This window comes from Selaginella moellendorffii, unplaced genomic scaffold (genome assembly GCF_000143415.4).
Source record: "Selaginella moellendorffii unplaced genomic scaffold, v1.0 SELMOscaffold_109, whole genome shotgun sequence".
Classification (NCBI taxonomy): Eukaryota; Viridiplantae; Streptophyta; class Lycopodiopsida; order Selaginellales; family Selaginellaceae; genus Selaginella; species Selaginella moellendorffii.
In genome coordinates this window covers 410133-434921 of record NW_003314370.1, presented here as the reverse complement: position 1 = coordinate 434921, position 24789 = coordinate 410133, and the positions used below count along the sequence as shown (strand labels likewise).

Genomic DNA, 24789 nt, shown 5'->3' with positions numbered 1-24789 from the left:
CAGGAGCACTAGATCTGATGCATGTTGGGAGCCTTTCAGCCCTGCTAGAGCAGCTTGTATAATAGCTCAACTGTAGAGATGGTCTCCTTGTAGTAGATAGCAACTCCGTGAGAGCCCGGAGCAGCAGAGTCGGCCTTTGGTGTCCAAGCAGAATAGTGTACGTCTCACAAAGACATAGCACATCAGAAGGAATTCCTGCTGATCATCGGATAGCGAGGATGATAAGCTAATACTGACCCAATTTATAAAAGAAATAGCAATTATAGCAAACAACCGAGTTGGAATGGCTTATCAAGAAAGTATATTCTCATTCTCAAGTAGGCAAGATTCCAGAATCTTGATTAAGTTCATGTGATTGTTTCTTAATTCTAAATTAAATTTAAATTTGAAACATTACATTTGAACGTTACTAGGGTTCTCAGACATATCATGGGGATCCCGGCGCGAGGGGATGGCGGCGAGCAGCGGAGGTATTTCAGGGAAACGCCGGATGTGAGCGTCACGCCGGTGGATTTCCTGTGCTCCACGAAGGAGAGCGATCTCTTCCTGGCGTGGAATGTGACCAAGATCCAGGGATGGTGGAAATCTAGGGCCTGCGCTAGAGAATTCGCTGCCATGGTTTCTCCTTTCTCCGCTCTCTTGAGATTTCCTTCGTTTCCCTTTCGGTATTTCAGCTTTTTCTCTCTCCCTTTTTTGTTTTGTTTTGTGTTGTTTTGTTTTGGCAGAAAGAAGCTGCGCGTTTGCTGCAAGCGGCCTGGAGGAAGCACCGAAATGCCAGGAGAATACGAAGGAAACGGGGCCGATCTAGAAATTCACTGCACGCTGCTGCGTGGAGGATCCAACGCTGCTGGCATTCTTACGCGGTGAGTTTTTCTTCTATTAGTTTTGAAGTCTTGTTTTCTCTCCTTACAGAACAGGAAGGTTTTTAGATACTACAAAGACCTCATCACTAACACTGAAAAGCTCCATCCAAGCCTGCTTCTTCGGAGAATCAATCCATCAGAAGTAAGGAAAAAAAGAAAAGTTCTTGCTTTTGGTTTCTGAAATTTCTAGCGTTTTCACTTTCTTACAAAACCAGGCAGCGCTAGCAGACTCGGCAACCGGCCTACACATTCGTTTTAGGCTCGGTGGAATCACGTTTCCTCCTTTGGTGAGCTTTGGTGAGAAACTAAAGAATTTTTGTTTTCACTTTTTTCTCTCTATCAATCGACTCTCGATCGATCCACCAAGTTCGCTAAATCTTTCTCCTTGTTTTTTTTGTTCTCCAGCTTCTCTACAAACTTTACACACACAGGCCCGTGGTGGACATGGGATCGTTTAGCCCCCGAAAATACTCCGTGTCGCTACGCCGGCCTCTCACGCGCGGTCGCGATCCTCGACGGTGTTTTCAACAGCCCGTGAAGCAAACCACAGGTAGAAACAAAATATATATCCAGACCTTTATTTTTTCTCTCAAGTTGTGCATTACAGAGGAATACGTGCGTTGCGAGAACAATGGATGGAGGCTGGTTTGCGACACTGCGTGGATGCACAACGCGGACGAGCTTATCCATGACAAGATGTAAAGTTCTCAAGCAAGTTCTCGTTCCGTACAAATCTCGTTGCTTGACTGCCACAGGAAGATCTTTTATCCATCCGTGACCGCAAGACGAGAACACAAAGCCCAAGAATCACGCAAGAAAAAACGAGCTTGGCTCAACAAACTGTAAGTTAAGTTTGTTCCTACGATCTAAACCGGAAGAGAAATCTCTCACAGGTATAAAGAAGGTCGTCTAGCCGAGATCGCTGGCACAGCCCCGAGCGGAAACAGCGGTAGCGTCGAGGATGACAATCGAGCCATCGAGTTATTCCTGTGGAGCCTGGGTGAGTGAGAGATATCCTTCAATCGAATCACTCAAAAGTTACAACCAAAAACCTCCATCCAATCTAATCCGTCCTACAGGCCTCAACTTCGATTCTTACGAAGCTCACTGGAGCAACCTTGCGACGAGCTGTGTCATACCATCTTACGAGTTCCACGACGGCCAACCTTGCTGCATTTAAAGAAATACCTCTCTCGCTCTACCTGGTGCTGCCACATAGCTCTCCAAGTGGCACTGCATGGAAACCTTGAGACAAGAAAACGAGGATTGGTCAAGTTTATTACCTCTCCTTCGCGTGCTCTTCACTAGGGAGGCAGGGTCTCACTTGGAGATGATGGGAAAGACTGGTTTTACTTCCTTGCGAGGTTCCAGGAGGTGGAGCTTCAGGAACTTTGCGAGCGGTCGAGACGGTGCCAATGCTGTAACAGGGGCGCCCAAGACGTCAGAGGCAGCCGCTAGTGATCCTATAGGCGAGGAGATGCGGGCCGATACCTTTGTCATGGAGGACACCGAGGTTGACAAGGATGCGGCCACTCCCGGGAGAGGAAAGAACACCAGTGGAGGCGGAGCAAGTTGGATGGACGCGACCAGGAGTGCTGTTCGCGGCGTTGTCGATAGAGTTAAGCAGTTCACAGGTACCAGCTAGTTTTGGGAGAAGAGTGTACATCTGGAGCTGAAAAGAAAGATTGAGAAAGACTTGTTTTGAGATGAGAGGAAAAGAAAAGAAAAGAACCTGTTTGATGCTCACGGCCTTTCGCCGCACAGCTCGAGCAGCTTCATCAGGCTTTGCCTTTCGTCCCGCCGCTTCCAAATCATTCGAGTGTGGCTTTTGCGCCTGTATTTGATCCGGGCGTTGAGGAACCTTGTGTAGTTGCGGCCCTTCTTGCAGACGATGAAATCGTTCAAGTCGGCGAAAGACTCTTCGTACGTCTCCCTGGTCAGCATCTCTGCGACGAAAGGATTCTCAACGTGGCGGTTCTTGTTGCTACTGCTGACTGTTGCCGCGGGGCTCTTGCTCTTGGTGGCGCTACGCGTTCTCTTGCTAATGCACGCTTCTGCACTCCAGTTCTTCATTCCTGCGCCACGTCTTCTCCTTTTCTTCGTTTTGCTGAAAACAGCCATAAGCTCAAAAGACGGACAAACAGAAAGACTTACCTCTCCACAGGTGTGTCGTCTGGTGCGCTTGTCCTCTCCACAGGTGTATCAGTAAGTTGTTCCACGCGGAGCTTCTTTAGCTTGAACCGCTTGGCTATGATCAATGTCGATGGCCTGGGTTTCAAAGGAGTCGTCGAATCTGATGCTTCCTCCACGATGACCTCTTGCACAACCTCTTGAACGACCTCTTGGATTGTTTCATGTACGCTGATGTCAGGTGTCACAGTTTCAATAGTTGGCAAATCCTTCCCGGCGTCGAAGCTGATGCCAGGCGACAGCCAGTCGACAGCTTCAATTGTTGGCAAATCCTTCCTACCAATTGGAGTGACTTTTGATATAAAGGACAAGAGCTTCGTCGCGGACTTCTGCATGCCAACAGAAACGAAAAGCTAAGAGAAGTGAGCCGTTGGAATCACACAAGTTACCTTACGGGAACACATGTCCCAGGCTGTTTGATGAAGCGACTTAATCATCTCACGCAGGAAAAAGTTTGTAGAAGCGGGCACCTCATCGTCCATGACGCCGTTATCGGGTCTACTCTCGAGTAGTAACAAGGCCAGGAGAGAGTCCAAAACGCGAACGTATTCGACGGCCACAGCTTCATCCAGTCCCCTCAGTGACTCGTAGGAAAATATGTGAGCAAATATAACAAGCGTCCATCCTATGGTTCCTCTTGCGTTTTCTGATGTCAAAGCCTCGACCATGTTCAGATTGAAACAGCCAATAGCGTGCATAAACTTTGTGGAAGGCATATTAAACCTGATGGCAGTAGCAACCGTCTCGAAAGTTCTTTGAATGGCAAGGTCCCGAACACCAATCAACTCCCCATCCCTGTCCTGGCACTTGATAGTACAGACCTCTCTAACAAGCCGATTTATTGCACAAGCCATCGCCCGGAGTAGAGCAGCCAACGTAGAGGAATACTCGCCTTGGTCACTGTTATATCCCCCAACATAACTTAGTGCTTGTGTCCCCCTCTCGAAACCATCTCTGTCCCGTGCTGCAAATGCTGAGTAATACTTTGACAGTAACCCCATTGCTGTTTCTACCACCGAAGATGCCAATCCAATAGCTACTCCATGCGGCAACTCGTCGTCCAGCTGAAAGTGTGGAATATAATTCTGGGCCTGGATCGCAGCGAAGCTCCCAGCGTCGCAACTCGTACCCAAGTCACCTGGGACCAATGCTCCGGTCACGAGCGATATGATGTGCGTCAGTAAGTCGCTAGGAACTTGGTTGTTAGTGGACATGTCGAGCAGAAGAACACCCGCAGGAAGACTAAGCTTGGACTGTTGGAACGGTCGGTCTTGCAGAAATTGAAAGTGTAACATATGCGCGAATGCAGCTTCGATCGACGCACGGTAAGAGAATTCTTCGCCTTCTGGGAATGTCAGAGCCCGGTGGAGTAAGATCTCATCCAAGAACACCTACAAAACAAAGATGTCAATAAAGGGAAAAAGGAGAGATCTTTTGCATACTTCTAGCAGGGCGCTCCTCAAGACGACGTCTTGATGTTCTTTCACGGTGTAAGGCGAGCCAAGAGGGAAGAACTTCGACGGCGAGCAAAGATGGTGGAGCATATCGTGGACAGTCGATGCGGCAGTGTGACTCATGCTGGTGTTGAACATATCCACGATGGGAATGATCCGGATGCAGCAGCACAGCGTTTGAGCAAGCGCCTCGAAGTGGAGCGCCGCCTCACTGGAACAAGGTACCATCTCCGGGACATACCAGAAGTTCGTGAGCAAATAGCTGCTAATCTTCGCAAGCTCCTGGAACAAGACTTTGTAGAGCCGGACCACGTCGTCGTGAGCGATGGTCACCATTGCCTCGCCCACGGCCACCGATAGCGCGTAATCTCCATCTGCATTGGCCGGATCGTCCGCGGCGGCGAGGCAGAGGAGCAGCGCCGCGAGAGATTTGAGGGTCTTGACGCGATCGCCCTGCGACACAGAGGGACTGCCAGCATTTCATATCAGTGAGGAAGCTGGCAGCAGGGACTGGAAATCCAGGAGCGCTGCGAGTGCCGCAAGGGAAGAAAGAAGTATTACCTGGGAGGAATCGCAAGAACAGAGCTCCACGGCGTAGCTCTTGAGCTCGCGCCAGTGCTCGCAGCGGAGATTACTGTGGCGGCAGCAATCTTGATCCAAGCACCGCGTTCTCTTCTTCGCGCGCTTGGCCGCCAGAGACAGGCGCCATCCCTGGCTCGACGCCATTGAGAGAATAAATATAAACCCTAAACCACTAGAACGAGAGAATCTTCTTTTTCCCCTTATAGCTTTATTTTGTAACACGGTTACAAAAAGCCATTGAAACATCCATCCTTTTAAAATGCGATCCAGCAAAATTGAGCTTAGAAGGTTATCATACAGAGTAGCGATTTCTCGCCTTCGAATCACCACGCTTTGCATCCTCCTGGAAAAAGTAGGACCAAAAGTTAAAGCGATTGGGCAGAATGAGAATAAAGAGATTCTTACGTGAAACATGAAGTTGATCCTGTCCTGGTACTCGAGAAACTCCTTCCATTGCCTTCCAATGCTCATCTGGAATCGCCCAAAACAAGGAAACTTTTCAGAGCTCGGGCAAGGACAAGGCAAAAACTAATAGAAAACAAATCTTATGAAAGAACCATTCAAAGCTTGCTAAAGGAAAAAAGCAAAGCTAGAACAAGAAGAAACATGCTAGAGAACTCAACCAAAACGAAGAGAAGGAAAGAGAAGATCTCTTTACCTGAGCGGCTTCGTTGTTAGCCGTCTTGGTCCATAAGGAGAGCTTATCTCCTCTCGGCCTCACGCTCACCACCACGCCACAGATCTCATCAGCCTCATCGAATTGCTCACCGATCAAAGCGAGCAGCTGGAAGAACAAGAATGTAAGCAGAAAAGCCACGATGAAAGACGAGAGAAATCTCTCTTATACTCACAGTGTTTAGCCAGAACTGATCCAGCGCTTGCTTGCTACCTCGCGGTGGAGCAGCAGTCCATTTCCCCCCATTCGCACACCTCGGATCTTCCCACTCGGGCTTGATTCCCTCCTTGAAGCAGTGAAAGTCCGCCCCACTGATCAATCGACCCGGCTGCACGAGATTATTGTAGAGACTGCAAAGAAATAGAGGCGCATTTGTATCTTAGATCCCAGAATCGAAAGCAAGGGGCATGGATCGAGGGGCTTACCACCAGAAATCCTCGACAGTGCTCACGGTGTAGACCGGCCGCAATGAGCTTCCCCACTGCTGCTGCTTGTTCTTACCGCTAGGGTTATCGAACCAAAACGTCCACGAGTGCTCCAGCGGATGCTTCTCCTTGACGATGGATTTGGGGGACGCCACGATTTCCCCCTCCTCGCGCTCGCTCGCATCCACCGGCATCGCCATCGGCGCCTTCTCGACCTCCACCATTGGGAAAGGAAATAACCTCGCCTCCCAAGAACCCTAATGTACCCCGCGAATATTCTTAGGGCTTTAACGCTTGTTCTTTTTCTCCGTCTATGGCGTGCCTGGCACTGGCGCTCCAGCCCGTCAAAGGACCCGATGTTCTCCTCCAGACGTAAGTGATCTTCCATCGGATAGATTAGATCCGGCGCGCGATCGATGGGGGGGATTGATAATCTCTTGGTATTGCAGCCGCGAATGGTTCCCTCCTGCCAGAGCCGCGGATGTTTCGTCAAGCTTTCGCAGCACTCGAATCGCCTTCGCGGCGGGCAAACAAATCTCTGTGGATGTTGTTGGGACCGGGTGAGTTCTAGATCTAGACTAGAGATGCTACATTTTCTTATACTCTTCGTTTTCTTTCTCTTGTCAGGCTAGGGGACGATGCTCTAGCTGCTGCAAGCGGTCAAGTTGTTGTTGGAAAGGAAAACAAGTGAGTTCTTCACTTTGAATTGGTTGTGGTTCGACTTTCGTGATCTTTCCTTGAATGTTTTTGTGATCTCTCGACTTATTTCCTTGACGTTTTTTGTGATCTCTCGATTTATTTTCTCGAATGCTTTCTGAACTTTTAGATGACGCATTGCCTATTCCTTGTTTTCTTTTGATGTCAACTTATATGTTTCCATGACTTTTTCTTTCTGTGTGTTTTGTATAGATACCGTGTTTAAGTTCTTCACTTGAAATTGCTTTTGGTTCGATTTTTGCGATCTCATTTACTTCATTGAATGTTTCTTTGGATTTTTGTGATCTGCTTGAATGCTTTCTGGACTTTTAGATGACGCATTGCCTATTCCTTGTTTTCTGTTGATCTCAACTTAGATGTTTCCATGATCTTGATCTTCTTCTCTGTCTGTGTTTTTTGGTTAGATACCGTGTTGTTTATCGCTTGGTAAACACAGTGTACGTGCTTGGTATCACAAGCGCTCACCAGGATGACTCTGCAAATAATATCTTCGAATGTGCAAATGTTGTAAACCAGACTGTGAGGTAAGTCCTTTTCGTGCTGCTACCTCCATCTGATCTTTTGAGACCAGGAGCATACTAGTGTTTTGGTTGCAGCTTGCAAAGGTATCGATGTTAACACCGACAGAGTCATCAGAAAGTACACCGAGGTAAGCGTCTTTCCATTTGTTTTAATTTAGTTTTCTTAGGGTCACTTTCATGGAATAGATTTATATGACTCTTGATGCGGTTCTCCATGGAGTCAGTGCCGCGCGACTTTCGTTCATTTTGTCTTCCATTCACGGCGACAACGTTGGACAAATCTTTTTTTCTGCTGCCGAAGCTGAGAACCGTGCTCGAGGCGCTGATAGCTGGAATCAAATAAAGCACCACCCGTCAGAACGTCTAGCAAATGTGGAGGTAAGATTCTTCCTTGTGTTTTTTCAAAATGGCCAACGTTTGAAATCCCAGGTTTTGTCCAATGCAACTTTTGAGATACCAGAAGAGACCATCGCTGCCGGTGACGAGTTCAAAGCTACGCTAGCTCCTCCGGCACCAGCTGCCACACCTGCACTGCCGCCGCCAGAGGAGAAGCCAGCCGAGAACGAGGATCCTTTTGCTGCAAGCGACGCTCTCACCAAGCCAGAATCTCTCGCTGGCGGTTTCAAAAAGGCAAAGGACACGAAAGACATAACCGCGGGGCTTTCGGAGCTCAGCGTTCCCACCGTAGCACCTGGTGCAGCGGAGTCGACATTTGTAGGAGTGGAAGGCTTCGAAGGCGATTATGGAGGCCTCGACTTCAATGACGACTACGGTGGCGGATTTGGAGACGCATTTGAAGGCCTGACGGATGCTTTTGGTGGAGGATTGGACGCCTCTGATTATGCGACAGCGGAAGACAAAGCTGCTGCTTCAGGCCTAGCCGGGCTAGAGGAATTAGAAGGTGGTGGCGGAAGAAAAGCTGGCACGAAACCAGCCACCGAAAAATCTGAGGCCAAGGGTGATCTCGCCAGCGAGCTTGTCGTCACTGGTGCTCACGAAGGTAAGCCCAGAAATACGTTTTTTATACACACTTTCTCAAAGTATGTTATTTAACTTCCTTTGCAGGTACACAGAGAAAGGATGACAAGCCAGCCGAGACAAGAACCCCGCTCCTTTGGTTCACGGAAGAAATTTATGCCGAGTTTAAAGGCCTGGTGCTGAGCAGAACCGGCCTACAGGGAGTTTTGCATTTAAAAACACCAGATCCGGCTGCCGCTGGCGAGACTGACACGGAGTTTTCCTTCTCTCTGGAAGGAGCTGCCGGAATCAAGGTATGATCCAGCCAGCGCTTCAATGATTTTCAGTTCTAACTCCCTATTATTCGCTTGAGCTCCAGAACGGTGTTTTAAAGTCGTCAATCACTAGCAGCCTAGGACAAGGATACTTTCATGTTCGAACTCCACCAGCGGAGAGTCCTTTGGCCGTTTTAAAATATCGTTTGCATCCCCGCTTTACACCGCTGCCTCTACGGATGAGGTATGTCTGCTTTCCGTGCTCCAGTGTCTTTAACACTTGGTTCTTTTCCTTTCTTTCCTTCGCTAGGCTTGTAGCTAAGAAGGTCGGGTTCCTACTTTCGGTGATGATACAGGTACGTGTGATATTTGGTGATTTGATTCGATCTCTCACTGTTTCTCTTTGATTTTCTTGGCCAGTATGTTGTCAACCCGTACTTGCCAAGAGAACTGAAGGACGTGACGTTTGTTCTCTGCCTACCATGTTCGCCAGAGTCTCTTAAAGTTTCTCCCAGGTAAGATCATTGTTTCTTTCTAAAGATAACGTTTCTTCACTAACTCTTTAATCTTCTAGAGCGGCTCTGGATCGCAGTACGAAAGAATTAAGATGGCAGGTTGGAGAGATTGGAGTAAGTTTTTCTCGGTATACGTTTTGGACTCTAAACACATTTTGGTCTTTTCTTCCAGCTGCGAACTCCGCCTGGACGATTGCGAGCACAATTTCCACTAGCAGCATCTGATCAGTCACTCGAAGACGAAGAATCACTTAAGAAGCTGAGCATGAAAGTGAGAGTTGATTTCTCTTGCAAAGGCCAGACACTGTCGGGGATTTCTATCCGGCCCGCCACTGCCGAAGCGAACAAGGAGGAATTCTACATCGGAGAACACTCGTTCAAAACGGCCAATTACTCGTGCTTGTTGTAAAGATAAAAAAGAGAGCTTTTTTGTAAAAACATTGTCATCAAACTACCAAGAACCTTCTGCGTTTTTCGTGGGATTCTGGAAGGCTTCGAGGTCCCAGTTTGTTTCGATAGCGAACGGAGACGAGATTGTCACACCTTCCTCTGTCACCTTCGCAATCTGGCAAAGCCAAAATCATCCGTGAGACAAAAGAAAGATGACAAAGTTTCTTACCTGGTATTTGTTAATCGACGACCGATCGCGATAGTAGAGAACAAGGAGGCATTTCTCCAAGAGACGAACACCCTCTTCCAAAGTCATGTCGGCCCGCCACTGCTTTCGCAGCTCTGGACGCGCAAGGTGTTGGCCGAATCCAGTCGCGACGTGATCATCCTCGAAGTGAACGCCTATCATGCTAACCTGTGAACCTCGATTGAGTTTTCTCTAGCTCATGTAGTGTAAAATCATCGAGAAACTTACCACTCCAAGGTACTTCTTCCCATTCTTCACACCACCGAGAATGATGTTGTTCCACAAGGGATCAAACTTGTTCCGGCGCTGGTACATGATCCGGTTCAAGTAGCTGTGAATTTCGTGAGGCCCGAGAGTGTTCGAGTCGTCCCACATCTGATCGCGCAAGCTGCGAGAAACCATCATCAGAAAAAGGAGGAAGAAGAAGTGAAAATGTTCACGTTAATTCATCCAGCATGGTAGAAATCTGCTGGAAGTCACTCATCTCCCCGCTAGCTCCAATCACAGCGTGCTTGCCGACGGGCTTTAGCCTCTGGAAGCTCTTGTACCTCTTTGTAGATCCGTAGGAAGCTTAAGCAAATGGAATCTCCTCAAAAACATTTCTTCGCAAGAGATTTCACACACATACCGGCCATGTCCGCTGCGAGGAGGATCCCATCCTTGTACTTAATCCCCAGCACGGACGATCCAGTGACATAGGGATACCTGATCGAAGAAAATGGAGTGAAAATTCACGAAACCAGCGCCCCCGGAGCTTACTGTGTGCGCTCGATGTGGATCTTGCCGTCGCTAGCTGCCGCAGCCCCGGAATGGCGAGCGCCCAGCGATTCCTCTCGCTTGAATGCCTCGATCGCGTGCTCCATTGGCGCAAACCCTAAATAAATCGCCCAAGAACCCTAAATTACTGTGAAGGACGAATGACGGGCTAAGTACCCGTCACGCACGTCGAACTCTGACTATACTGCCTTCTCGCGTTCGTGCCTTTAGTTTGATTTATTTTTTCTCGACAAGACAGGGCCGAGAGGCAGCTTTACCCTAATAGAGCGAGAAAGAGAGCGGTGCTCTTCCATTGGCGATCGATCGATTCGCCAGGAGATTCCAGGTTTCCAGCTCCTTTTTCTCCCGATTCAATGTGTCAGGGCCGGAAATTTTGAGCGCGGCGCCAAGAACCGGTGCCATTCCCGCCGGATCGAGGCATGGTTCCGCGGATCGCAGCTCTGGGACGCGAGAATGCAGGTGTGGAGGCTGGAATTTGGATCGCGCATGGTTCTTTTCTTGTCGAGAACCCTAGGCGGCGTCCGGCAAGACGAAGTCCTCGCATGAGATACGCGCGAGCAGCTCATGGATTGCAGGGAATACGGCCTTGCAAGGATTCTTGTAGCAGCGGCAGCGATTTCTAGAGAGGTGTGGATTTCTTTCTTCTTTTTCGAGCTCATGAGAATGCCGAATTCGCAGGAGCATGGTCGACAGGAGGACGGATTGCTATGGAAGTCCTCCAAGGAATGGCGTGGGGAAGACCTTCCCATCGGGAGCGCTATACACGGTTGATTCTTCCAAGGGACGATCTGCCGCTCACTCGGCCGCAAACGCGGAGAGCTTGAGGAGCAGGGGTGGTGCGCTCATCGATGCTTCCGTGTGGACGGCGACGAGCATGTCTAGCGCTGTCAGCTCGTCGAGCCAGGGATCTGGGCAGGAGGAGGGGGATGTTTTCGGGGAGCTGTGGATGTGGGGGGAAGGAATTGGGGATGGTGGTGGCACGAAGAAGCTCGACACTTCGTTTAGAACAGATGCGTTTCTTCCGCGAGCGGTGAGATCACTGGTGGTGCTCGACGTCCAGCAGATCGCTTGCGGTGTTCGTCATGCCGCATTGGTGACCAGGCAAGGAGAAGTTTTCTCTTGGGGTGAAGAGAGTGGTGGGAGGCTGGGACATGGTGTGGATGCCGACGTAGCTCACCCCCAGCTGATCGACTCACTCGCTAGCTCCACCGTCCAGTACGTTGCTTGCGGCGAGTACCACTCTTGTGCGGTGACACAGTCCGGGGATCTCTACACTTGGGGCGATGGAACTCATAACTTTGGACTTCTAGGACACGGTAACAACATCAGCCATTGGACTCCAAAGCGAGTGGGTGGTCCCTTGGAAGGAGTACGTGTGTCGTCGGTTGCCTGTGGACCTTGGCATACAGTCCTAGTGACTTCCACCGGTCAGCTTTTCAGCTTTGGCGATGGAACGTTTGGGGTGCTCGGGCATGGTGACAGGAAGAGTGCGTCGATGCCCAGAGAAGTGGAGTCGCTCAAGGGGCTCAAGACTCTCAGAGCTGCCTGTGGCCCTTGGCATACTGCGGCGGTGGTGGAGGTGATGAGTAGATACTCCAACGCCGGTAGCTCGTTGTCCGGGAAGCTTTTTACGTGGGGGGATGGAGACAAGAACAGGCTCGGGCATGGTGATAAGGAGCAAAAGTTGGTTCCGACTTGCGTCGCTGCTCTCGTTGATCACAACTTTCGTCAAGTGGCGTGTGGCCACAGCCTTACGGTGGCTCTAACGACAACAGGACACCTTTACACCATGGGAAGTGTATCCTACGGTCAGCTGGGAGATCCTCAGGCTACGGGAAGGCTTCCTGGCGTTCTGAGGTTGGGCAGAACACTGATTGAGGAGGTTTCTTGCGGAGCCTACCACGTTGCTGCGCTGACATCAAAAGGTGACGTTTGTACGTGGGGAAAAGGAGCAAATGGCAGGCTTGGACATGGTGATGCGGAGGACCGGGATGTGCCGTCACTGGTGGAAGCTCTCAGGGACAAGCAGGTGAAGAAAGTTTCGTGTGGATCGAGCTTTACGTCGGCAATCTGTCTCCACAAGTCTGGGCCAGGGGTAGGGACAGGGAATTCCATGTGTTCGGGATGCAGGCAGCCTTTCGGCTTCACTAGGAAGAAGCACAATTGCTACAACTGTGGACTGCCTTACTGTCACTCATGCAGCTCGAAGAAGGCACTATACGCGTCGCAGGCCCCGAATCCACGGAAGCTACATCGAGTGTGCGACACTTGCTTCTTGAAAATGAGCAGGAGCAGTGTGTCCGTGACTGCCCCGAAGGAAAACAGCGAGACAAGGTTCCTGAAAGTGCAGACCAAGGGGGACCTGTTCAAGCAGACGGATGTCAAGACGACCAAGAGAAGTAAACGACCGGATTCTACTAGTCGGGTGTCACCGATGCCGAATGGTCTTCTGCAGTGGGGTGGTGTGAATGCCCCGGCTGCCTTCAACGCCTTCTTGGACGCAGCGAAGTCAATTCCACAGTCGAGAGTCGGCTCCAGAGCTGTTTCACCTCTATCGAGAAGGCCCAGTCCACCAAGGTCCGCGACTCCGATACCAACGGTGGGCGGCTTGACTTCTCCAAAGCACGAGGTGGAGGAGGTGAAGCTCAAAAACGAGAGCCTCATTCTGGAGATCTCGAGACTTAAAGCTCAGGTGAAGAAGAAAAAAGTTTGCTTGGTTTTGTGTAGACTTTAACTCATCGTGTCTTTCCAGGTGGAGAAACTGACAAGACGTTGCGAGTCGCACGAGAAGGAGCTACTCCACAGCTCCAAGCAGATTCAAGATGCCTTTGCGGTCGCCGGTGCCGAGTCCGCGAAGTGTAAGGCTGCGAAGGAGGTGATCATGTCACTGACAGCACAAGTAAGAAAAAGCGAGGTCCTCGCAGCTATTGTCTTTAATTTTCCATTACTTTCTTGGGTCCCAGCTCAAAGACCTGGCGGAGAGGATGCCCCCGGGAAGCTATCGAACGAGGCCAGAGCCTCCAAGCGCACCACTGCCGGAAGATGGTACTAGAAGCCATGGGAACGTTGTCTGCGACGTCCCTGCGAGGCTGTCCGACGTTGATACTTCCAGACTTCACGACCAGGCGGATGGCCGAGCTTCCAACTCGGCTACCAGTGAAAGTGGTGTGGAGGAATGGGTGGAACAAGACCAACCCGGAGTGTACATAACTCTTACGGCGTTACCCGGCGGTGGCAAAGACTTGAAGCGTGTTAGATTCAGGTAAGCTCTTCGTTTCTCTTTCGCTTTTGTTCGAATTTTCTTCTCTTGATGTTTGGTTTTGCAGCCGCAAGAGATTCAGTGAGAAGCAGGCAGAGATCTGGTGGCAAGAGAATCGACACCGAGTTTACGAGCAGTATAACGTCCGCGGCAAAGTTCCTGGCTCCTCGCGGCCCAACAATGCCAGCACCATAAAAGATTGACAATCTCCTGGAGATAATTTTGCTGCAAACCTTTTGGAATGGCACACTGGACAGCAATGGGCCATCTTTTTCTTGGCAGCACCACTCGAGAAAGTTTTGTAGATAAAGAACAAAAAGATTTGTTAATATGATCCATTGTTCTAACCAATTGTTCTCCAAATGTTTAGAAGGTGATAGATTGGAATGTGGTTATCTTCTATCGTAGTAGAAACCCTACAGGGATGGGGAGCGCCATTCTAGCCGGAGCTCCAAATCACAGCATTTCTCTCGTCAAGGTAGGCGCTAGGCCGAGTAGAAGCAATCAGAGGTTTCGCGAGGCCGGGGGTGGAGATTTTAGCTCTTCCCATCGCCACGCTTGCGCTCGACCTAGATCTTCTTCTTTCACTCCAAGCCTCGTCTATCAAGCACCAAATGCGAGAGTAAACAAAGAGGAGAGTGTAGAGATTCTTCTTTTCAACACAATGAGCAGGGAGAAGGAAGTGTTTCGGCCGAGAATTCATGGGAAGCTTAGCATGTATGTGTGTGGAGTCACTGCTTACGACTATAGCCACATTGGTCACGCCAGGGTCTACGTTTTCTTCGATGTTCTTTACAGGTACTTGGTCGTCTTTTTGTGTTTTTCCTCACAGCTGCATTTTTATTTTTTTTTCGTTTTTTTGCTGCCAGATACTTTACATTCATGGGATACGAGGTAACGTACGTGCGGAACTTCACAGATATTGATGACAAGGTGTGTAAGTTTTTTTTTTTCATACATTTCTTCAACAGATAGTTTTTTTTTTTTTTTGTTCTGTTTTTGAAGATTATAAAACGAGCCAACGATCTTGGAGATGATCCCATCGAGTTAAGCAATCGCTTTTGCGACGAGTTCCGCCGGGACATGGCTTCGCTACGATGTCTAGCACCGTCACTGGAGCCTCGAGTCTCCAGAAACATCGACCAGATCATTAAAATGATCTCGCAGGTTAAGGATGAAAATCTTTCCGAGCTATCTTTGACACGCGAATTCGTGCGTTTGTAGATCCTGGAGAATGGATATGGATACGTTCTTGATAATGGCGACGTCTATTTCTCTCTAGACAAGTTCGTGCCAGCGTTCCCGGATTGCTATGGTCGCTTGTCTGGCAGAAAACTCGATGATAATCGTGCTGGCGAGCGGGTTGCTGTCGACGACAGAAAGCTGAATCCAGGAGACTTCGTGCTCTGGAAGGCAAGTTTCTAAAAAACTCAAGAGTTTTTTTCTCTCTTTTCTCTTTTTTTCTCACAATGCCTTCTCTTTTAGAGCTCTAAAGATGGCGAGCCTTCTTGGGAGAGTCCATGGGGAGCTGGGAGGCCGGGGTGGCATATCGAGTGTAGTGCCATGAGCGGTGCTACACTGGGAAGCTCCTTCGACATTCATGGCGGAGGAATGGATCTAATATTTCCACACCACGAGAATGAGATTGTCCAGAGCCGGGCAGCGTGTCACGAGAGCAATATCACGTACTGGATGCACAATGGCTTTGTCACAGTGGACTCGGAGAAGATGTCAAAGTCTCTTGGTAATTTCTTCACGATCCGCGAGGTAAAGGAGTGTTTTTTTCTCTCTCTCTTCTTCTTTGTTTTGATCGTGGAATGCAGATTTGATTAACTCGGCCTGGCTTTGCAAGGTTTTCGAGCTCTACCATCCTCTGGCTCTAAGATGGTTTCTACTTTGCACACACTATCGATCTCCGATCAATTATTCGGAATCCCAGCTACAGAACGCTTCGCAACGTCTCTTCTATCTATACCAGGTGCTTGTTATTTCATGGTTCTTTACAGTACCAATGACTCACTTTGCCTTTCATTTTTCTTCGCTTATTTTGCAGACTTTGTTTGATGCAAAGAGATGCGTCGAGGGTTCGCAAAAGGAAGAGAAAAGCTACGTGGTTTCACAGAAAGCTGCCGAGAACGCGAAGGCTTTGAGACTGTCCCTGAGATCGTCTCTAGCAGACGACTTAAACACGCCTGTGACAATAGGAGCGCTCTCGGAGCCATTGAAGCTGATGAACGAGCTTCTACATTCTAAAAGAGTAAGCCAATCTCTATGTCTAACTTTTTGGTTTTCTTACTTGTTATGTTTCTCAGGGTCGCAAAGATAAGAGCCGTTACTCGTCTCTAGATCTTCTTCGTCTGGAAGTGGAACAAGCGCTGGAAGTTTTGGGATTTTCCGTGGCGGACTACTCACAGGCATTGTTCCTTCCTACTTGGTCTGCTAGATCTTAGAATAACACAACTCTTTTTCTCTCAGGTTCTCCAAGAGCTTCGAAGCAAGGCCTTGAAACGAGCTGGGTTGACAGAGGACGAGCTTCTACTCCAAATTCACGAGCGAGCAGCCGCCAGAGCCTCCAAGGATTTTGGAAAATCAGACGAAATCAGAGACAAGCTCTCGTCGCTGGGGATCTCTCTCATGGACGGAGGCGGGGATGAAACGCTCTGGCGTCCCAGTGTGACAAGCGAAGAATGTTTCTAGAAATGGACGGCCCGGATGAAGTATCTGGCCGGAATTTAAACTCCCCGTGGTGACTAATTAAAGTATTCGTAGAATATTCGTTTAGGGCTTAAGAGAAAAGAGAGAATGCAAGCGCTGCTCGTCCGCGTCGCGAGGACGGCGACGGGGCAGCTATGGGGGAATGCGTCTCGCCGATCGAAATTTACCTTGAATCACAGCGAATCTGGCGGCGTGGATGCGTTCTTCGAAGCGGGGCGAGGCCCCGATCCAAAAAAGGGGGACTACTGTGGTGGGTTTAGCCAGGGTTTTTCGAACTTCTGATTCTTTGCTGCCAAATCTCCAGGAAGGAGCTGGCGCACCGAGGAGTTGCGGATTAAATCGTGGGACGATCTCCACAAGCTGTGGTATGTTCTCTACATCGAGAAGAACATGCTCATGTCCCAAGTTCTCATGCTCAAGTCGCAAAACATTAAAATCGCTGCCAGGGACCGGATTGACAAGGTAGAATGTGGCGCTCTTCCTGGTTTTCCTTTCAGGACCGATAGTTTTCCTCTCGATTTTTCCAGGTGAAGCTGTCAATGCATAGACTCAAGCACGTCCTCTCCGAGAGAGCTCTCGCGGAAAAGGATCGAAGAAAGAGGAACGTTCTCAAGAAGCTTGTCAATGGCCGATGATCAAACCAGTGTTTTCGTCATTCTCCGGCAAGAGTTTTTTTTATAGAATTTTTCTCTCGAGCTCGATCTGGGAAAGCTTGGAAAAAACTCACCAGTGGTGTGCGAGGTACTTGTACACTTCGTTGCTTTATTCCCGTTCTTCCCGTTCTTTGTGCTCATCTGTACAAGCTATCTGCGCGTAAGTTTTCTGCGATCTCGGTCTCCCATCTATCTCCATTCTCTAGCAGCTTTTCTTTGTCATACAAGAGCTCCTGGAAGTTCATTGAGCGTCAGAGAAAGATTTGCGAGAAACTGCAGCTCCTCACCTCGTGAGTCTCGGTTGCAAACTCAAAATTTGGTCCCTCAACGATAGCATCGACTGGGCAAGCCTCTTGGCAGAATCCGCAGTAGATGCACTTTGTCATATCGATATCATACCTGCGACAAAGGGTGCTAAGTTACTATCAAACCAACCAAAAGAAAACACAAACTTAGTATACCTCGTAGTTCGACGACTACCATCCTCTCTTTCTTCGGCTTCTATAGTTATGGCTTGTGCCGGACAGACCTGTGAAGAACAGCTAGATCAATCAATGAAAAACGCAACGTTTTTTTCCAGTTTCTTACCGCTTCGCAGAGTTTACAAGCGATGCATCGCTCTTCTCCCGTGGGATAGCGTCGTAAAGCATGCTCGCCACGAAACCTGGGGCTGAGTGGTCCTTTCTCGAAGGGATAGTTTATCTGCGAGAACCATGGAGCTATAAAAACCTTGGAAAGAAACGGAGGGGCTACTCACAGTAACTTTGGGCTCGAAGAAATACTTGAGCGTGAGCATCAAGCCACGAACACACTCGGCCAAGAACATCGTATCCCCCGTCTTATCTAGCACTGCAAGAAAAATCTCGTTCAATCCAAGCTCGATTGAAAGAGGGATGGATCGACCGACACAACTCTAACCTTGATACCAGCTCATCTTGGCTGCCTCCTCGTTGCTAACCAAGGGCGCGCGCGCTGCAAGAACAGGAAAAACTCCGAATCTAAGAACCCGCGAGAGAGGAAATCGAGAATCACCGCCATACCTCCGTCGAGCGCCGGCCTCGTGGCGTGAATCTCTCGAGCCGATAGCAGCGCCGCGGCATCGCGGCCGGGGCGAGCGATTCGTTCTACCGCTCTACGCGAAATTCCCCACATTCTGGAACCCTTAAAACACTTCTTTCTTCCCTCTACTTAAAACTTTCTCTCTCCTTCACTCGCGCTAACGGAATGTTCTAACGCTGACGGCATATTCCCGGCACTAGGGTTTAAGCCGACGATTTAGGTCGCTGTGGTCTAGGGTTTTGCGCGAGAGTCGGCCGCTATGGTGGATTCTTCTTCATCCGACTCCAGCAGCGATGAGGAGGTAAGAAATCCCCCCGCCAAGGCCGTCCCCGCCAAGCGGAAGAAGGCGCCGCCACCGCCGCCGGCTAAGAAGGTGGAAAGCGAGGACGATAGCAGCGATAGCAGCAGCGATGAAGAAGACGCGAAGCCTGTGGTGAAGAAGCCCCAGGGAAAAGCTGCGAAGAAGGCGGCTAAGAGTGATAGCAGCGATGAGAGTAGCGATGAGGAAGAGGAAGCAAAGCCTGCGGTGAAGAAGCCGCAGGCCAAGGTTGCGGTGGTGGCTCCGGCAAAGAAGGCACAGGAGAGCAGTGACGACAGTGACGATGACAGTGACGAAGAAGAGGAGAAGCCCAAGCCGCAAGCCAAGCCTGCCGCCACTCCTGCGAAGGCCACTACTGCGAAGAAAAAAGTCGAGGAAAGTGAGAGCGATAGTGAAGATGATAGTGACGACGAAGACGAGAAGCCTGCAGTGAAGAAGCCACTGGCGAAGCCCGCTGCCGCCGCCGCCGCTACTCCCAAGAAGAATGCTGCCAAGGATGAGTCCAGCGACGATGACAGTAGTGATTCGGAGAGCGAAGAGGACAAGGCTGCCACCAAAACGCCTGCGAAGAAGGCCCAAGTGAAGCCTGCTGTTACCAACAAAAAGGCTGCTGCGAAGGAGGAGAGTGATAGTGATGACAGTAGTGATGAGAGCGAAGAGGAGAAGAAGCCTGCGGCGAAGACTAATGCCAAGGCTTCTACAGCTCCGATGGACGTTGATGAGAGCAGTGACGATGATGACAGCGACGATGACGATGAGCCTGCTAAGCCTGCTGCTAAAGTCGCTGCTAAGGCCAAGCCAGCTGCGAAAGATGAGGAAGACGATGAGGAGGATTCATCAGAAGAAGAGGAAGAGGAGGAGAAAGCTGCCAAACAAGCGCCAGCCTCGAAAAAGCAAAAGCTTGAAGTAAGTGATGATTGCTATTCTCCTATACTATACTGATACCTTTTGCAGAATGGAAAAGCTGCAGCGACAAAAACTGACGAGGTAGATTGCTTTAGGTCTCTTCCAGTAGATTGTCTAACTTTCGCTTCATGCAGGTGAAAACTCCGGCGAAAGAGGCTGGCGAATCTAAAACTCTGTTTGTGAGAAACATTCCGTTTTCTGTAACCGACGAAGATCTGTAAGTTCTTTCTTTCCGAGAGAATCTCAAGCTCATTGTTGCCGTAAATGCAGTGCACAATACTTCGAAGATGCTGGTGAAGTTGTGGGCGTGCGAATTGCGCAGGGCGATAACGGTCCGAAAGGGTTTGCACACGTTGAGTTTTCAACGGAAGCCGCTGCTCAAAAGGTACCTTTTTGTTGTTCCTTCCATTCGTCCTGATGCTCATGTCGCGCTATGCCAGGCACTCAATAAAAGCGGTCAAGATATGGGTGGCAGGAGGATTTACTGTGATCTTGCAAATCCGAGGGGTACTCCTGCGAGTGGACCGAAGCGCGACCGGCCTTCTCCGGGGTGTGTGTTTACTTCTTCCTGTGTTTTTTACTTTTGTTTGCGTGAAAACTTCTTACGAGATTGCATTCTTCTCATAGGTTCAATGGCAACCGTAAGACGAGTGGAAATACCGTCTTTGTCAAGGGTTTCGACAAGTATCAAGAAGAAGACTCGGTACATTTCTCCTCTTATATATACCTTCGCGTGACCTCCGTTTTCTCAGATACGAGAGTCGCTGACTAAACACTTCAAAAGCTGCGGTACCATTGAGCGGGTTAAAATTCCCACTGATAGAGAAACCGGAAATATCAAAGGGTAACTTGAGTTTTACTTTGTTTCCAGAATGTTTCTCACTCTTTTTTGTTGGCTACAGCTTCGCTTACATCGAATTCAGTACCGACGGAGCTCCGGCCAAAGCCAAAGAACTTCACGGCTCAGACCTGGACGGCTGCAACCTCGTCGTTGATGACGCAACCGAGCCTTCTGGAGGAGGAGGCGGCGGTGGAAGCTATGGTGGCGGCGGCGGTGGAAGCTATGGTGGTCGCTATGGCGACCGTAGTGGAGGTTATGCTGACCGCGGTGGTCGAAGAGGTAAGAAGGCCCTCGAGTTCTCGATAACAAGGCCTTATTCTTTTTTCTCTTTTTTAACAGGCCGTGGTGATCGTGGCCGTGGTGATCGTGGTCGCGGTCGCGGGCCAAGCAGCGCTCCAAGGCAGAAAATCAATGTCGCAGCGTCCGGTAAGTTTGTTTTCACGTAGTTCTTTGTTTGTCTATACTCCAAAGTCCAAAGCTAACTTCCTCTCTCATGAACTTGCAGGAAAGAAGACAACCTTTGGCGACGATTAGAAGCGATTGATCAAACACCATCGCTGCTAGCTCTCTAGGTGCGTCTCGAAAAAGGCACACTCTAATAGCAAAGTAGTGCTTGTGTACTCTCAGTTTTGCAGCTCTTGTGGAAGAAAAGATCTATTTAATTACAATAAACTTTGTGGCTTTAGAAGAAATCGCTTTTTCTTTGCATAAAAAGGCTTTTGACACGTTTGGTCTCATAGAAAAGAGAAAAGAAAAGAGAGTGAAAGCCTACAGGCTCTCTCTCTGGGATTTCTTGATGGATCCAATCGTGCCTCCACGAAAAATGGTTCTTTGGTGTCTAAGCTCTGCATCCCAGATCCAGATTTAGATCCAAGAATCGTTGCTTCTATCACGGACCAAGTCCTTGTCATAAGCAGCAGCAGCAGTAGTACCAAGTTTTCTCTCGATCCATCCATCCATCTTGTTCTTGCTTCTTTCGTCTCTGGCGCGATGGGCTTCGTCGAGTACATCTCCTCCAAGCAATGGGCGATTGCCGGATCCATTATCTTGCCGCTCGTCTTCTTCCTCAGCCTGTGCATTCTCCGGGACACCACTCCCGAGACCCAGTCCACTTTCCAGAACTTGAAGGAGACGGCCTTTCCGGAGAGCTATCGCGGACTCCCGCTCGAGGTAGGCACCGCTCTCGCTCGCTACGTCTCCAGCAAGGTAATCCCCCAGCAAACTTTCGACGAGATTATGATGACCGTGAGAGTTCTCGCGGCACGGGGCCCTTGCAACTTTCTCGTCTTTGGACTGGGGTTCGACAGCGTCATGTGGAAAACTCTCAACCACGGTGGCCGCACGGTGTTCCTGGAAGAAACCGAGGATTGGATCAAACAGGTGACGGGCAAGAATCCAGATCTGGAGGCCTACCTCGTCAGATACAACACCAAGTTGATGGATGCCGGGAGACTCATGGACCACGCCAGGAAGAATCGCAATGGAAAGTGCCGGCCAGTGCAGGCCATCCGGAACTCGACTTGCAAGATCGCGCTGAGTTATCTTCCCAAGAAGCTGTACGAGGTTGACTGGGACGTGATCATGGTGGACGCTCCCCGAGGCTACTTTGCCGAGGCACCTGGAAGAATGGCAGCGATTTTCAGTGCGTCGGTCATGGCCAGGAGCCGGAAGAATGGAACGACGGATATATACGTACACGACGTGGAGCGGCCGGTGGAGAGGCAGTACTGCGAGGAGTTTCTGTGTCGCGCGAATCTCGTGGAGGAAGCTCCAACCAAGAGGCTGTGGCACTTCAGGCTAGCTCCTCAGTTGCGCGGAAGTTCCTCCAAAAGCTTTTGCTGAGGGCTCTCCTTCTCTTCCCGAGGTTATTACTTCTTTTCTTCGTGGCTGGCTAGATAGTTCTTGTGTTTCTCGATTCTTGCAAAGCTTTCCAGAATGCAGGGACTGCTTCCGTGTCAGGAACGTCCTTGAATGTTGGAAAGTAGTTCACGTCCACTATAACATGGTCGCGTGTGTGGCTATGTACCTGACAAAAGAAATCCTTTTTAGAGAGCCTTACATCACTACGCACATACTCACAACCACGTCGAAACCAATGATTGTAAGTCCGAGTTTCCGTCTCAGCGCAGCAGCCGTTGATCGCATTGCTGTGATATCTAGAGCCGATTCTGCCGCTTTCTCATCGACGGCTCTTCCAGTCGGTAAAGTTTTCAAACTAAAAAGAGGTGTTAGGCTTCATGGATCTAGGAAAGTAGGAAATGTATGGCGTACCTGTCAAACACAATAATTGGCGCTGCTGTGTTGATCATCGTGCGTAGCACGACTGCGTCCGGAGTAGATTTCCTGGTTGAGTAAAACACCTGCTCACCTAGAACATAAAATTTGAAGATGACTGATTGATGATCAACGTATTCCTATTACAAAACCGGAGCATGTAAGACCACAGTCCCGATGAAGTTCCTGACTTACCTGAATAACTGCTGGAAGAGGCACAGCAAGGTTGGAATAGCCACGATCCTCGAAAACAATAGCCTGCCCGGGAAAAAAGATAAAGGCACTATTCTTATCAAAGTACAAACCATGGTGTGTGACTCCGATGCACCACAAGCAATTTGCGGCTTAACAATAGTAGGAACCACCAAGTTCGCAGACTTCAGCTTGTCGAAAAGGGCAGCATCATCAAATCCTGTCACCTGTAGATCTTGTCACTGAAAATAAGAAACTAAAGATTTGAGTTACCTTAACGCAACGAGGAGGACGAACAATTGCCCCGCCAGCAGCTACCTCTATGAGTGGCAGCTCTTCGAGAAGAGATTGAGTAGCGACACGATCCATAAGGGGTGTCACTCGATTAGTAGGATCCACGACATGAATGTCCGGATGTTCTTGCAGATACCTGTGTATGCAGAATGAGAAATCCAAATAGATAAACGAAGAGGAGCAAGGTACCTTTCCAGCTTGTTGAATCGGTCAGAGAAATTTATCCATTTTTCGTTGGTGTTCGAGACCACCTTTGAAACGCTCACAATCTCGTCTGTGGCTTTGTTCAACACGATATCGACCACACTAAGTTGCCGATCCAGGGAAGACGATAAATCTAATGGAGTGAAAGACATTCCAAACGTTGACATAAACGGGAGCGCACCCCTCTACAAAAACAAAAAGTCAAATTATTCTAAAACAAGAGCTCTTCTTTATTACCTGAAGCAAATCCTTCTCCCTATTCCAGTTCATGCAGTGACCAACGAGAGTGATCTTGTTTCCAAGTTCCTGTAAGAAAAACAAAATAGAAAAGCTGAGCTTTGCGAGTTTATCAGAGGTCAATCACACCTTTTTTATCAAGCTCGTGATCGCGAAAGGTAGAGACTCAAGTTGAAGTGTTGAATTTTCAACAGCTATAAAGTTCCAGCTACTGTCAAGCGATGCTTTGAATTCCTCCAAATTCTTTTCGGCGCACACGACCACGCACTGAGCCTCTGAAAGAACCTGGTTTTGATCCGAGAAAGTTTGAATCAAATGAAGGCCTTTGGAAACTCCTATCTCTCTCAAAGCCTGAGCCTGTAAGAAGATCAACCTCTCGCATGGGGAAAAACACAGCCGATTACCTTTCTTGCCGATAGATCGGATCGAAAGAAGAGTCCCTATCAAGCATGATCGATCAATCTCTGTAAGAAAAAAAGCAAAAAACACACTGTACCACAAACAATCCCGAACAACTGAGCCGGATTAAGAGCTTATCGGCGCCAGGCCGCAGGGAATCAGCTGCATTCTCATCGCACTGCTGGAAAACAATCGCCTCGTCGAGAACCACCGCCCGCGTAAACCCCTGCCGCGCCATGCCCAAGAACCCTAAAACTCAAACGAACAATGCAACACGTCAGATAGAAACGCAAACGTGTCAATTTATAAATCTGCCAACTAGGCCCTAAAATACAAGTTTAGATGTTGAAATGTTGAAATGTCTCCTGAATCTACAATCCTCTCTTCTCTTCCAGTAAATGTAGCCAGCAACAGCCACTAACGCAATTCCCAATATCACTCCAAAGATAATCCCAGCCTTTTGTCCAGCGCTCAATCCTTTGTGGCTGGATGGCGATGATGGTGAAGGTGAAGGTGACGGTGACGGTGGCGACGAAGGCGGGGATGCCGACGGTAGCGATAGAATTTGAGGTGGCTCTACTGTTTGTGGTGTGGGCGATGGTGACTCCATTGGTTGTGGTGTGGGCGATAGTGGTAGTGATGACGGTGGTGGTGATGGTGATGGTGACGGTGACGGTGATAACAAAGGTGGAGGTGGTGATACAAACGATGGTGATGGTGATCCCATCGGTGGAGAAGAAACCTGTTGTCCCATCGCTAATAAATCCATAGGACCACCTCGTGCCTTTGCCGAAACAACCATTATTACAAGAATGAGCCCCATAGCCATAACTTTGGAGGAGATCTCC

At 49.3% G+C, this 24789-nt stretch overlaps 12 protein-coding genes across 17 annotated transcripts; 7 read left to right on the top strand and 5 right to left on the bottom strand.

Moving 5' to 3' along the window:
* Positions 1-425: 425 nt before the first annotated feature.
* On the top strand, positions 426-2652 carry LOC9631565 (uncharacterized protein C11orf65 homolog). Of its 2 annotated transcripts, XM_024664314.1 has the most exons (9): positions 426-618; positions 726-863; positions 913-1005; positions 1079-1150; positions 1269-1413; positions 1471-1561; positions 1619-1705; positions 1757-1863; positions 1943-2652. In XM_024664314.1, the coding sequence occupies exons 1-9, from the start codon at positions 430-432 to the stop codon at positions 2041-2043; spliced, it is 1023 nt and encodes a 340-aa protein (XP_024520082.1). In that variant the 5' UTR covers positions 426-429; the 3' UTR covers positions 2044-2652. The 2 variants fall into 2 exon arrangements, with proteins under 2 accessions (XP_024520082.1, XP_024520081.1); XM_024664313.1 differs by having other exon boundaries at positions 426-863; positions 930-1005.
* Positions 1865-6321, bottom strand: LOC9631564. 3 transcript variants are annotated; one of them, XM_024664309.1, is made up of 11 exons: positions 6191-6321; positions 5941-6115; positions 5748-5873; positions 5495-5560; positions 5069-5432; positions 4496-4960; positions 3443-4444; positions 3018-3382; positions 2355-2970; positions 2147-2281; positions 1865-2096 (listed from the first exon to the last, which is right to left on the bottom strand). In XM_024664309.1, the coding sequence occupies exons 5-9, from the start codon at positions 5426-5428 to the stop codon at positions 2607-2609; spliced, it is 2556 nt and encodes an 851-aa protein (XP_024520077.1). In that variant the 5' UTR covers positions 5429-5432; positions 5495-5560; positions 5748-5873; positions 5941-6115; positions 6191-6321; the 3' UTR covers positions 1865-2096; positions 2147-2281; positions 2355-2606. The 3 variants fall into 3 exon arrangements, with proteins under 3 accessions (XP_024520077.1, XP_024520078.1, XP_002990517.2); XM_024664310.1 differs by having other exon boundaries at positions 2147-2535; positions 2596-2970; XM_002990471.2 differs by having other exon boundaries at positions 2147-2970.
* Positions 5854-6414, bottom strand: LOC112342459 (eukaryotic translation initiation factor 4E-1-like). The gene is made up of 2 exons (XM_024664304.1): positions 6191-6414; positions 5854-6076 (listed from the first exon to the last, which is right to left on the bottom strand). The coding sequence occupies exons 1-2, from the start codon at positions 6412-6414 to the stop codon at positions 5854-5856; spliced, it is 447 nt and encodes a 148-aa protein (XP_024520072.1).
* A 29-nt stretch (positions 6415-6443) lies between these two features.
* On the top strand, positions 6444-9647 carry LOC112342462. Of its 2 annotated transcripts, XM_024664311.1 has the most exons (13): positions 6444-6562; positions 6640-6750; positions 6818-6877; positions 7312-7431; positions 7490-7556; positions 7615-7806; positions 7858-8428; positions 8494-8699; positions 8765-8904; positions 8971-9016; positions 9081-9175; positions 9235-9289; positions 9348-9647. In XM_024664311.1, exons 1-13 carry the CDS (start codon positions 6504-6506, stop codon positions 9582-9584), a joined length of 1959 nt encoding a protein of 652 aa, XP_024520079.1. In that variant the 5' UTR covers positions 6444-6503; the 3' UTR covers positions 9585-9647. The 2 variants fall into 2 exon arrangements, with proteins under 2 accessions (XP_024520079.1, XP_024520080.1); XM_024664312.1 differs by lacking the exons at positions 6444-6562; positions 6640-6750 and having other exon boundaries at positions 7479-7556.
* LOC9662456 (proteasome subunit beta type-4) lies at positions 9556-10718 on the bottom strand. The gene is made up of 6 exons (XM_024664316.1): positions 10572-10718; positions 10441-10517; positions 10253-10382; positions 10041-10200; positions 9795-9980; positions 9556-9740 (listed from the first exon to the last, which is right to left on the bottom strand). Exons 1-6 carry the CDS (start codon positions 10673-10675, stop codon positions 9627-9629), a joined length of 771 nt encoding a protein of 256 aa, XP_024520084.1. The 5' UTR covers positions 10676-10718; the 3' UTR covers positions 9556-9626.
* Positions 10719-10830: 112 nt separating this feature from the next.
* On the top strand, positions 10831-14199 carry LOC9662455 (PH, RCC1 and FYVE domains-containing protein 1). Its single transcript, XM_002990534.2, has 5 exons — positions 10831-11216; positions 11268-13281; positions 13342-13488; positions 13553-13851; positions 13916-14199. The coding sequence occupies exons 2-5, from the start codon at positions 11272-11274 to the stop codon at positions 14049-14051; spliced, it is 2592 nt and encodes an 863-aa protein (XP_002990580.1). The 5' UTR covers positions 10831-11216; positions 11268-11271; the 3' UTR covers positions 14052-14199.
* Positions 14200-14248: 49 nt separating this feature from the next.
* On the top strand, positions 14249-16629 carry LOC9662454 (cysteine--tRNA ligase, chloroplastic/mitochondrial). The gene is made up of 9 exons (XM_024664306.1): positions 14249-14646; positions 14718-14781; positions 14854-15015; positions 15073-15261; positions 15334-15615; positions 15701-15826; positions 15902-16105; positions 16161-16262; positions 16324-16629. The coding sequence occupies exons 1-9, from the start codon at positions 14273-14275 to the stop codon at positions 16543-16545; spliced, it is 1725 nt and encodes a 574-aa protein (XP_024520074.1). The 5' UTR covers positions 14249-14272; the 3' UTR covers positions 16546-16629.
* LOC9631563 (54S ribosomal protein L4, mitochondrial) lies at positions 16627-17354 on the top strand. The gene is made up of 3 exons (XM_002990532.2): positions 16627-16813; positions 16868-17025; positions 17091-17354. Exons 1-3 carry the CDS (start codon positions 16651-16653, stop codon positions 17196-17198), a joined length of 429 nt encoding a protein of 142 aa, XP_002990578.2. The 5' UTR covers positions 16627-16650; the 3' UTR covers positions 17199-17354.
* LOC9662453 (NADH-ubiquinone oxidoreductase subunit 8) lies at positions 17210-18383 on the bottom strand. Its single transcript, XM_002990469.2, has 7 exons — positions 18257-18383; positions 18135-18188; positions 17974-18065; positions 17805-17918; positions 17678-17745; positions 17504-17615; positions 17210-17449 (listed from the first exon to the last, which is right to left on the bottom strand). The coding sequence occupies exons 1-7, from the start codon at positions 18366-18368 to the stop codon at positions 17354-17356; spliced, it is 648 nt and encodes a 215-aa protein (XP_002990515.1). The 5' UTR covers positions 18369-18383; the 3' UTR covers positions 17210-17353.
* Positions 18384-18500: 117 nt separating this feature from the next.
* Positions 18501-21033, top strand: LOC9662452 (nucleolin 2). The gene is made up of 10 exons (XM_002990531.2): positions 18501-19500; positions 19549-19581; positions 19635-19717; positions 19771-19885; positions 19941-20050; positions 20128-20203; positions 20253-20344; positions 20403-20620; positions 20681-20767; positions 20847-21033. The coding sequence occupies exons 1-10, from the start codon at positions 18535-18537 to the stop codon at positions 20873-20875; spliced, it is 1809 nt and encodes a 602-aa protein (XP_002990577.1). The 5' UTR covers positions 18501-18534; the 3' UTR covers positions 20876-21033.
* A 62-nt stretch (positions 21034-21095) lies between these two features.
* On the top strand, positions 21096-22399 carry LOC9631562 (glucuronoxylan 4-O-methyltransferase 2). Its single transcript, XM_002990530.2, has one exon. It carries the CDS (start codon positions 21332-21334, stop codon positions 22181-22183), a length of 852 nt encoding a protein of 283 aa, XP_002990576.2. The 5' UTR covers positions 21096-21331; the 3' UTR covers positions 22184-22399.
* Positions 21859-24195, bottom strand: LOC9662451 (inositol 1,3,4-trisphosphate 5/6-kinase 4). 2 transcript variants are annotated; one of them, XM_024664307.1, is made up of 12 exons: positions 24039-24195; positions 23947-23982; positions 23672-23899; positions 23543-23611; positions 23291-23490; positions 23081-23237; positions 22921-23034; positions 22811-22873; positions 22613-22755; positions 22421-22556; positions 22038-22367; positions 21859-21959 (listed from the first exon to the last, which is right to left on the bottom strand). In XM_024664307.1, the coding sequence occupies exons 1-11, from the start codon at positions 24177-24179 to the stop codon at positions 22233-22235; spliced, it is 1422 nt and encodes a 473-aa protein (XP_024520075.1). In that variant the 5' UTR covers positions 24180-24195; the 3' UTR covers positions 21859-21959; positions 22038-22232. The 2 variants fall into 2 exon arrangements, with proteins under 2 accessions (XP_024520075.1, XP_024520076.1); XM_024664308.1 differs by having other exon boundaries at positions 23672-23827.
* Between the last annotated feature and the right edge of the window lie 594 nt (positions 24196-24789).

Coding starts and splice junctions, on each gene's coding strand:
- LOC9631565 (XM_024664313.1), top strand. CDS start 430: ATGGGGATCCCGGCGCGAGGGGATGGCGGCGAGCAGCGGAGGTATTTC. Junction 1,414..1,470: donor GCCCGTGAAGCAAACCACAG/GTAGAAACAAAA, acceptor TGTGCATTACAG/AGGAATACGTGCGTTGCGAG. Junction 1,706..1,756: donor CGAGCTTGGCTCAACAAACT/GTAAGTTAAGTT, acceptor AATCTCTCACAG/GTATAAAGAAGGTCGTCTAG.
- LOC9631564 (XM_002990471.2), bottom strand. CDS start 5,428: ATGCAAAGCGTGGTGATTCGAAGGCGAGAAATCGCTACTCTGTATGAT. Junction 4,445..4,495: donor TGAGGAGCGCCCTGCTAGAA/GTATGCAAAAGA, acceptor TTTGTTTTGTAG/GTGTTCTTGGATGAGATCTT. Junction 2,971..3,017: donor GACGACACACCTGTGGAGAG/GTAAGTCTTTCT, acceptor GGCTGTTTTCAG/CAAAACGAAGAAAAGGAGAA.
- LOC112342459 (XM_024664304.1), bottom strand. CDS start 6,414: ATGGTGGAGGTCGAGAAGGCGCCGATGGCGATGCCGGTGGATGCGAGC. Junction 6,077..6,190: donor ACTGTCGAGGATTTCTGGTG/GTAAGCCCCTCG, acceptor TCGATTGATCAG/TGGGGCGGACTTTCACTGCT.
- LOC112342462 (XM_024664311.1), top strand. CDS start 6,504: ATGGCGTGCCTGGCACTGGCGCTCCAGCCCGTCAAAGGACCCGATGTT. Junction 6,563..6,639: donor CCCGATGTTCTCCTCCAGAC/GTAAGTGATCTT, acceptor TTGGTATTGCAG/CCGCGAATGGTTCCCTCCTG. Junction 9,176..9,234: donor TCTCTTAAAGTTTCTCCCAG/GTAAGATCATTG, acceptor TTAATCTTCTAG/AGCGGCTCTGGATCGCAGTA.
- LOC9662456 (XM_024664316.1), bottom strand. CDS start 10,675: ATGGAGCACGCGATCGAGGCATTCAAGCGAGAGGAATCGCTGGGCGCT. Junction 10,383..10,440: donor CCTCGCAGCGGACATGGCCG/GTATGTGTGTGA, acceptor CATTTGCTTAAG/CTTCCTACGGATCTACAAAG. Junction 9,981..10,040: donor GGAAGAAGTACCTTGGAGTG/GTAAGTTTCTCG, acceptor CGAGGTTCACAG/GTTAGCATGATAGGCGTTCA.
- LOC9662455 (XM_002990534.2), top strand. CDS start 11,272: ATGGTCGACAGGAGGACGGATTGCTATGGAAGTCCTCCAAGGAATGGC. Junction 13,282..13,341: donor TCTCGAGACTTAAAGCTCAG/GTGAAGAAGAAA, acceptor GTGTCTTTCCAG/GTGGAGAAACTGACAAGACG. Junction 13,852..13,915: donor TTGAAGCGTGTTAGATTCAG/GTAAGCTCTTCG, acceptor TTGGTTTTGCAG/CCGCAAGAGATTCAGTGAGA.
- LOC9662454 (XM_024664306.1), top strand. CDS start 14,273: ATGGGGAGCGCCATTCTAGCCGGAGCTCCAAATCACAGCATTTCTCTC. Junction 14,782..14,853: donor TCACAGATATTGATGACAAG/GTGTGTAAGTTT, acceptor CTGTTTTTGAAG/ATTATAAAACGAGCCAACGA. Junction 15,827..15,901: donor GTCTCTTCTATCTATACCAG/GTGCTTGTTATT, acceptor CTTATTTTGCAG/ACTTTGTTTGATGCAAAGAG.
- LOC9631563 (XM_002990532.2), top strand. CDS start 16,651: ATGCAAGCGCTGCTCGTCCGCGTCGCGAGGACGGCGACGGGGCAGCTA. Junction 16,814..16,867: donor AAAAAAGGGGGACTACTGTG/GTGGGTTTAGCC, acceptor CCAAATCTCCAG/GAAGGAGCTGGCGCACCGAG. Junction 17,026..17,090: donor CCAGGGACCGGATTGACAAG/GTAGAATGTGGC, acceptor CGATTTTTCCAG/GTGAAGCTGTCAATGCATAG.
- LOC9662453 (XM_002990469.2), bottom strand. CDS start 18,368: ATGTGGGGAATTTCGCGTAGAGCGGTAGAACGAATCGCTCGCCCCGGC. Junction 18,189..18,256: donor GAGGCCGGCGCTCGACGGAG/GTATGGCGGTGA, acceptor CTGTTCTTGCAG/CGCGCGCGCCCTTGGTTAGC. Junction 17,616..17,677: donor GGTAGTCGTCGAACTACGAG/GTATACTAAGTT, acceptor CCTTTGTCGCAG/GTATGATATCGATATGACAA.
- LOC9662452 (XM_002990531.2), top strand. CDS start 18,535: ATGGTGGATTCTTCTTCATCCGACTCCAGCAGCGATGAGGAGGTAAGA. Junction 19,886..19,940: donor CGGAAGCCGCTGCTCAAAAG/GTACCTTTTTGT, acceptor GCGCTATGCCAG/GCACTCAATAAAAGCGGTCA. Junction 20,345..20,402: donor GAAACCGGAAATATCAAAGG/GTAACTTGAGTT, acceptor TGTTGGCTACAG/CTTCGCTTACATCGAATTCA.
- LOC9631562 (XM_002990530.2), top strand. CDS start 21,332: ATGGGCTTCGTCGAGTACATCTCCTCCAAGCAATGGGCGATTGCCGGA.
- LOC9662451 (XM_024664307.1), bottom strand. CDS start 24,179: ATGGCGCGGCAGGGGTTTACGCGGGCGGTGGTTCTCGACGAGGCGATT. Junction 23,983..24,038: donor GTTGTTCGGGATTGTTTGTG/GTACAGTGTGTT, acceptor CATGCTTGATAG/GGACTCTTCTTTCGATCCGA. Junction 22,756..22,810: donor CTCTTCCAGCAGTTATTCAG/GTAAGTCAGGAA, acceptor GTTTTGTAATAG/GAATACGTTGATCATCAATC.